The sequence below is a fragment of the Benincasa hispida genome, chromosome 1, assembly GCF_027475165.1.
Source record: "Benincasa hispida cultivar pf3 chromosome 1, pf3_genome.v1.1, whole genome shotgun sequence".
NCBI lineage: Eukaryota > Viridiplantae > Streptophyta > Magnoliopsida > Cucurbitales > Cucurbitaceae > Benincasa > Benincasa hispida.
Genome location: NC_143478.1, coordinates 7,173,782 through 7,181,959, shown reverse-complemented (window position 1 = coordinate 7,181,959; position 8,178 = coordinate 7,173,782). Strand labels below are relative to the sequence as shown.

The following is an 8,178-nucleotide window of genomic DNA, read 5'->3' as shown; positions in this document are numbered from 1 at the left end:
AAATAGACAAATTTTGTAATTTTGTAATTTAACCAAATTATTAAGAGCCTCAAAATAAATAATAATATAATAATATTCAATACCTTTGAAAAATAATAATAATAATAATTAAATCTACTCGGAAGATCCAATGACAAATCTGCCCCCACAGCATTTTTGCCTTTGCGTGCTTTCGTCTGATTTCCATTTTACGAGCTCCTTCCGTTGCCATCAGATCCATCCCATGGATTTCCCAATCAAATTCTTCTGTAAGTTCGATATTTTCATTTTCGTTTAACATTTAAGATCTTGATTCGAACTATATTCTTGGTTTGTTATCTTTTTTTTAATGCTTCAGTGGTTGATTTGTTTGTTAATCTCGGTGAACTGGATAATTCCCGTTCTGTATGTAACAATGTGGGCCGTGTTTGATCAGATTATGGTTTCAATTGGTTTTGTTTGATCCATTTGGTAAGTATCGATTTGTTGGAATTAAAGGTCAAATGATTTTCGGTTTAATTGCATGATCCTGGAGTACCCGACCTATCGAAGAATTATTCAGGGAACAAGAAATTGAAAACATTGTTTTGTTTATGCCGAAATTGTTTTTAACAAATATAATTTATTTTGCTTGTAAATGTACACTTCAATGCCCGTAAAATAAAGGGAAAAAAAACTTTTGAAGTTGGCCAATCAAAGTTATTCTCAATGAACTTCTATCCTTAGAAACAAGCTTTCTCGAGAAATTCCTTAATATCTTGAGGACTTTCTTTTACTTATTTATTTTTTTCTCGAAATGTGTTGGAGATGGATTTATAGGTAAGTGAACAGGGACAGGCTCAGGTGTAGTTTCTGAACTAATTTGGGAGTTCCTATGAAAATGGACAATGACCTGTACTACAGTTTGAACTATTGATTTACCTAATTGAAAATAACCAATTAGGTTAATGACGAAGCCTAGTAATGGATCATTGATCCCATTTGAGTTTTACCTCATAGGATATATCTCCATAGAAAGCTCAAGAGTATTGGTAAATTGATTGAGTTTAGTAGTTCTTTGGTGTTAAACCAAATCTGATTTTTTTTATCAAAATGAATCTCTTCTCAAATGAGAGAGGAAGTCTTTATTTATAAGGGAGAAATAGTTACAAGATGCTAACAAATTCTTATAACAATTAAAACTACTAATTAACTCTTAGCTCACAACAAGGTATAGCCCTTAGCTTGATAGCAAGGCTCTAGGTACACCAACTCCACCACCCAAAAACAAAATCGTCCCCGAGGAGATTATGTGGCTAAACAGAAGTCATCCGGCGCAAAATAGGGCTTTAGGTTAGCTACGTTGAAGACAGGGTTTATGTGCAAATCATTTGGTAGCTCAATGCGATATGCATCGGTACCATATTTCTCTAAGACTTTGAATGGTCTGAGCTGCCTATCTTTCAACTTGCTGTAGGTTCCAGTAGGAAATCGGGTTTTGCGCAAATGAATCATCGTTTTGGGACTTCTTTTTATTTGTGCAAATGTGAAGGTTTTGGGACTTCTTTTTATTTGCTGCTTAGGTGTTCTTCTCCATGGTTCCTTCAGGGTTTTCTTTCTCCTTTTCTTGGGTCGAGGGTGCTGATGCTGGTTGGTTCATGATTTTATTTGAGGAATTCGCTCTCCTACATGTGGATGCATCCCACAAGGTCTTTCTTGAAGCTTTCTTAGAACGAATTTCATTGAGTTCCTCCACCGTTTCAGCAAAAGAAATCGCATCAGCTAATAAATGGAATTGTTGAAGCTTTACTTTCTCTTTGATGTCCATTCTCAACCCTCCAATGAACCGTGCAATTAGGTGTTGCTCATTCTCGGCCAAATTAGTTCTTGCTCCTACGCGATGGAACTCTTCTATAAAATCTGCTACTGTCCGTGGGCCTTTCTGCAATTTTGATATTGATTATACAATATTTGCTCGTAATTGGGAGGAAGAAACCTTTCTCATCAATCTCTTTATTTTTTCCCTACGTTCGGATAGGCCTCTTGCCTTGTCGTTGCCGATTGACTTCCAATTGATCCCACCAAGCGGAAGCTCCCCCTTTCAACTTGAATACTAGTTGTACCTTCTTGTGATCTGGTGGGTCCATATCATCGAAAAAATTCTCAGTGTTCTTGATCCAATCAAGAAATGTTTCAATGTCATGCTTACCAGTGCTTGAACGTCTCCTTCTCTTGAGTGAGCAGCCCCTTTCCCACCATCATCCCGAATTCTTGGATTAAAACTACTAACTAACTAACTCTAAGCTTAGAACAAGGTATACCCCTTAGCTTAATAGCAAGGCTCTCGGTACACCATTCTTCTAAAATTATTGACTCTTGAGACAGTAATATGGAGAAGACTAAATTGTTTAACGCACCAATAGAATCAGAAGCCTCCCATAATAGAATCAGAAGCCTCCCTTATTTTAATGGGAGGACGGATTTATTCACATTTCATTTGATGATAAGAGGCAAATATCAAGCTAAGGTAATTGAGAGGAAAAATAGAAATGTCTTCTATGTTACCCATAATATGTGGAAGTATAGTCACTTGGTCTGAATGCTATATGAAGAACATAAGTCATAAGCCAGATGAAGGAACGGAAAGACCTATGATGTAGAAGTTTTTAGAAACTTCACAGATATCGAAAGATGCTTTGCTTTATTTAGAACGATAACTTTAGTTTCTGATGTTTTAACTGAAGTGATTGATGTCCTTCAATGATCTGGTTGAGAGCGCATGTTGTATAACTTGTCTCTTATGAACATGCTGCTGCTTAAAACAATGTGGCTGAGACATTCTGCTTCACGCATTTTCATAAAATAGATAACACAATTAGATAAGCTAAGCCTATTGGGCAAAAATGATCAGAATTTAAGTCTTAATAGGTGATTAGATTTCAGTTTCTGAAAGGTGAAATTGTTTCTGAAACATTTGGACTGTAGCAGAAAGATAATGATTTCAGATTTCTTTTGACAGATTCATAAACGTCCTAATTTTGTGCCTTGAAATAGCTTGGGCCTTGGGGTGGTTATGGATTATCATATTTGCTAAGCTCTTTTTTTTGGAAGACTATAAATTGTACTCTTCTGAGTTCTTTAGCTTCATTGATGCGGCATTTCTGAACGGTGCATATTCTTTTTGACTTTGCAGGAGTTTTTTAATGGCTTAAACTTCTCGAACGGACATATGGACAATGTTTTAGGTTCAAATGGTCTTGATGAACTAATCCCAGCACCAGGGCGATCTCTTATACATTGGCTTCCAGATGACATTGCTCTTTCCATCCTCTCAAGGGTTCCTCGGAAATACCATCATAATCTAAAATGTGTCTCAAAGAGATGGAAAGATTTAGTGAGCAGCCAAGAGTGGTATTCATGCCGCGAAAAGAATAATCTTGCTGAGACTTGGATCTACGCGTTGTGTAGAGACAAGTCTGAACAGGTTTCTTGTTATGTGTTGGATCTTAACTCATCAAAAAGGTGTTGGAAAAAAATGAAAAGTTTACCAACTTGCAGCTTTAAGAGGAAGGGTATGGGGTTTGAAGCAATGGGAAGGAAGCTCTATTTATTAGGTGGTTGCAGTTGGTCCGAAGATGCTACTGATGAAGTTTACTGCTATGATACTTCCAAAAATAGTTGGAGTCCAGTTGCTCCATTGTCATCTGCTAGGTAATGGTTAGTTATACATTTACACATAGCCTTTTGAAAATATTAATGGTTTTCGTTAAAAAAAAATGCTCAAACTGAATATGTTTCCAAACTTTTTTAGGGGAACTTATCGGAGATGAATTTGTTTGATAAAGTTAACCCATAAACTAATAGTCTAGACTAATTTTATACTTTATTATAAGTATAAATGATGGACGTTTGAAATTACAGACTGGAAATGCTATCTTAACCTTTGGTTTATTAGTAACATTTTCACATTGAAGTTGCAACATATTTGCCTGTGCACAAGTTTCTTCAGTTTACCTTAATGCTTGTATCATCATGATATTCAGGTGCTACTTTGCATGTGAAGTCCTAAATGAACAGCTTTATGCCATTGGGGGGTTATGTACCAGTTCAGGTGATCGACATTCTTGGGACGTATATGATCCATGCACCAACACATGGGAACCTCACTTGGATATTACTAATATTCAAAATGAAATTGAAGGTTCTATTGTGATGGATGGAAAGATATATATCCGTCTTCGTTCGGTGGATCATCAAGCTTATGCTCTAGTTTACGATCCAACCAGTGGAACGTGGCAGCACAGTGACTCAGAAATGGTTTCAGGATGGCAAGGTCCAGCAGTAATCGTAGATGAAACCCTTTATGTCTTGGATCAAAGTTCTGGAACCAGATTGATTATGTGGAACAATGAAGCCAAGGAATGGATTCCAATAGGGAGATTTTCTGCCCTTCTGACGAGACCACCGTGTCAACTTGTTGCCGTTGGGAGAAAAATCGTAGTTGTAGGGAAGGGACTCAGCAGTGTGATCTTTGATGTTAGCAATGCAAGGACTATGGAGGGGTTGATGGTGAGTTCCTCTATACCAAGATTAGATTCTGATATTGATGTACTTGCCTGTAAATGTATAACAATTTAAGATGCCATGCCACCACCCACCTGTTAGAGAAAGTTCCCCTCATGGCTATACTATAATGTATATTATACTCTTTCAATGAAATATTTGAATACTGTATCAAAGAATTGACCCTTTGTTAATATTCTCCATGAACATCAGTTTTATAAATATATATATATATATATATATATATATATATATATATATATATATATATTTGTGGTGTCTAGGTCAATTCACGCATACCTTGACTAATCTCACGGAATAACCTATCTAATCCTACAATATTTGGATGTCAAAAAAACTCATGATATTAAATCCTAAATAGGTGACTATCATGGATTGAACCTATGATCTCTTAACCCTTTATCAAAGTGTCGGTGATATTCCTTTATTTACCACTAAGCCAACTCATGATGGTCATCTCGACGAATATCAATATATACAAGTTCTTCTCATTGTCATTATAATTGCAAGAAGGTTTCATTTCTTTTTCATTCATAAATGATATCGATAATAGCAAGCTGTGTTGTTTGAAATGAATACAAGAGGATGATAGGAAATGGAGAAAGTACAAATTGCTAAATTTAGAGAAGTTGAAGGACTAGGAGTAAAACTTCCTGGTTCAATATTTCAAGAATTTTATACATCAACAAATGGAAAACTCATGTCTTCAATAACATTATACACAAAATGTTATGTTACATATTCAGAAGTGCAAATTGTAGAATGTAAAGCTCAATACACTACACATCTAACTCAATAATCGTACTACACTAAAAGACTCCCTTGTAAAAGTAAATTGCCACTAAAATAACCACCACCACAGGTATACCAGTTAAATTCAGCTAGTTTTTTTCCTTTTGAATGCTGGATGAATGACCCCATTATAAGAATCCAATTTGTCAATTGTTGAAATACAGTCTTTCATCCTCTTCAAGACTGTAGGGATCATAGTGATATTACTTGATATTTTATCTTTAAGCAATTGTATCTTCTTTGCAGTTTCTAAACCCTCTTCATGAAGGACTGTGCCTTCACCTCTTGTGGTTTGTTCATCATCTGCATAATAAAGGGATTTGTCAATCAGACTGAACAGCTGAGTAAACAAGATATAAATCATCAGAATATAAGTGTAGCCTAATATCAAGGAAATAACCCTTCAGTACCATCAGACAACAATATTGTCACCAAAGTAAATCCTTAAAATAAGCTCACTAACAAGTCCAAAGGTTAATACTTGCTTTTGGACTTTCATATACGGAAAAAAGAATCATGGGTTGGCATAATCAATCAAAATATGTATGGATTATCCAAAGCACTTGCAAACTTTAAAAATCTAATAATAAAAATGATTTGAGAGATGAGAAATATCTAACATGGAGACGACTGGCAGACTTGACAGATCATAAGATTAAAGGGATCAAAAAGTAACACAAAAGCAGGGGAAGAAGCAAATCCATCCCAAAATCTAAAAGAAATTTCAAAAAAAGGATCCAAATCAACAAAAATACAGGGAAATTTGTAGGGATGTGTCAAATTTTGAGGCCTAATCGAAATTTAGCGTATCTTTCAAAAACACTTGAAATTTGGCCTTTTGATGACGTCAACCATGTGTGAAATGTCTATTTAGTCCCAAAACAATCGAAATTCTCGTGCATTCCTCTCGTTTTAGACTCCTTTCTCTCGTTCTTCATCGGCCAGAAATCGAGCGTTTTGGGGACTAAACGGATATTTCACATGCAGCTGACGTCAGAGTGTTTTTAAAAGATGGGTCAAATTTCAAGTGGGCCTCAAAATTATTAAAATGAATCAGAAGTCTTGGAATTTCTCTCTCAACTCAGATCTCCCATAAGATAGCCTAACATCCTTATTTCTTAGCCAAGACTAGAGCAAGAATTATGACTTTCATTTGGAACTTCTGTTGTAATAGCTGCATTAGAATATTTACTACTGAAAGAAATAGCCATTGAAATTGATACACTCGCCCCCAAACAGCAAGAACAGCACCCACAGTGAAAATTAGCTCAAGAAGAAACAATGAGTTACAGCCTAACTAAACTCAATGGAACATAGGTTGTAAATTTAACATATAAAAGACATCATTGAACGTATACAATGAATATTTCTTCAGAACTTGTACACAAAATCAACTCTTTTTCTATAACTATCATACTTTATAAACTCACTTTCTCATTCATTTCTAAGAGGAAAAAACCTAAAAGGGTGGAGGAAATGTTATTTCAGGCAGCAAATCTACCAGTTCCGAGCAAGAAAGAAAACGCATCCAAACCACTATTAAACCTCAAATACCTAAAATTACAGTCTCAGAATCCCACCTTCATGATTCGGACGAGCAGATATTCCGGGCTCCGAGGCTCCAATGGCGAGAGGCCTCGAGGATTCAAGTAACGAACAGAACGAGGACTTGAGTTGAGCCGACAGAGTAGATCTGTAGTGAAGAATCCTCTGAGCCATTTGCTTAACTTCAAGCTCCAGCTCCTGAAGCTCAGAATCGGGCTCGGTTTCTTCGGATTCAAATCCAGAAACCCCGGCGTCTTCACCGGGTTTGTCTGAGGACATGTTTGAGTCTATAATCACAGCCAGTTTCTAGAGAAAGTAGGATTGAAAGAACTGAGCAACGAAATTCAGTTGTGTGTTCTAATCGAATCGAATGGAAAACTTGGGATTTTGGAGGGCAATGGATTTCGAAATTTGAATGTTCAACGTGGAAATGGAATGGGATTGCGAAATCGATTAGCCGAGAAGAGCCGCTCCAAGAAATCGGGTCGACCCGATTGGGTGCCCGCCAAGCATTAAATGATGAAACTTGAACATTGACCATTGGACCCATCGGCTGAATCATAAGCCCAACCCACAAGTATAAAGGTTAAAAATCACTTTCAAACCTAGAAAAACGATTTGGTCCAAAAAAATTTTAGTTTAGAATAATTTAATCTCTATACTTTAAATTTTGGTCTATGCATTTTTAATCTATATACTTTAAAATTTATAATAATTTAGTCCTTATTATATAATAAGATTTAATGAGATTTCATGCATAAATAAATCGTTAAATTGATTAGAAAACTCAATATTTTTGCCAAATATAAAGTTTACATCATAAAATATTAAAAATTAACATCAAATTTTTATTACTTTTTTTACGTGAGGGACTAAATTGTTACAAATTTGAAAGTACAGGGACTAAATTGCTACATACTAAAATTCAGGTACCAAATCGTTACAAAATTGAAAGTGTAGGGATTAAATCGTTACAAACCAAAGTTTAGGGATTAAATTATTACTCTCGAGAAAGTTAAGGGACCGAAATTGATTTTAAAGTTGAACCTAAAAAAACAATTTTATTGGATATCTTTTCTTAGGTTAAATTATGAATTTAGTCCACGAATTTTAAAATTGTGTCTATTTAATTTTTAAACTTTTAAAAATGTATAATAGTTTTCCAACATATTAAAAAAAAAATTCAATTGATTGATGTAATATATGGGTTTAAATTTTATTTCTAATGAAACCCTAAACTTTTAATTTTATACCGATTAAATTTGTGAATTTAAAAATATATCAAAATTTAGAGGCTAT

The 8,178-nt window shown here is 35.1% G+C and overlaps 2 protein-coding genes across 3 annotated transcripts; one reads left to right on the top strand and one right to left on the bottom strand.

Moving 5' to 3' along the window:
* Nucleotides 1-4,715, top strand: SKIP4 (SKP1 interacting partner 4). 2 transcript variants are annotated; one of them, XM_039050590.2, is made up of 3 exons: nt 1-248; nt 3,152-3,669; nt 4,002-4,715. In XM_039050590.2, exons 2-3 carry the CDS (start codon nt 3,188-3,190, stop codon nt 4,594-4,596), a joined length of 1,077 nt encoding a protein of 358 aa, XP_038906518.1. In that variant the 5' UTR covers nt 1-248; nt 3,152-3,187; the 3' UTR covers nt 4,597-4,715. The 2 variants fall into 2 exon arrangements, with proteins under 2 accessions (XP_038906518.1, XP_090166589.1); XM_090310463.1 differs by lacking the exon at nt 1-248 and adding an exon at nt 1,572-1,667.
* A 465-nt stretch (nt 4,716-5,180) lies between these two features.
* LOC120092518 (uncharacterized) lies at nt 5,181-7,366 on the bottom strand. The gene is made up of 2 exons (XM_039050624.2): nt 6,915-7,366; nt 5,181-5,637 (listed from the first exon to the last, which is right to left on the bottom strand). Exons 1-2 carry the CDS (start codon nt 7,156-7,158, stop codon nt 5,420-5,422), a joined length of 462 nt encoding a protein of 153 aa, XP_038906552.1. The 5' UTR covers nt 7,159-7,366; the 3' UTR covers nt 5,181-5,419.
* Between the last annotated feature and the right edge of the window lie 812 nt (nt 7,367-8,178).

Bases quoted from the DNA above. Each gene is read 5' to 3' on its own strand.
- SKIP4 (XM_090310463.1), top strand. From the start codon at position 1,617: ATGATTTTATTTGAGGAATTCGCTCTCCTACATGTGGATGCATCCCAC. The intron at 1,668-3,151 runs GTCTTTCTTGAA...TTGACTTTGCAG, and splicing joins ATGTGGATGCATCCCACAAG to GAGTTTTTTAATGGCTTAAA. The intron at 3,670-4,001 runs GTAATGGTTAGT...CATGATATTCAG, and splicing joins GCTCCATTGTCATCTGCTAG to GTGCTACTTTGCATGTGAAG.
- LOC120092518 (XM_039050624.2), bottom strand. From the start codon at position 7,158: ATGTCCTCAGACAAACCCGGTGAAGACGCCGGGGTTTCTGGATTTGAA. The intron at 5,638-6,914 runs GTGGGATTCTGA...TTTATTATGCAG, and splicing joins TGCTCGTCCGAATCATGAAG to ATGATGAACAAACCACAAGA.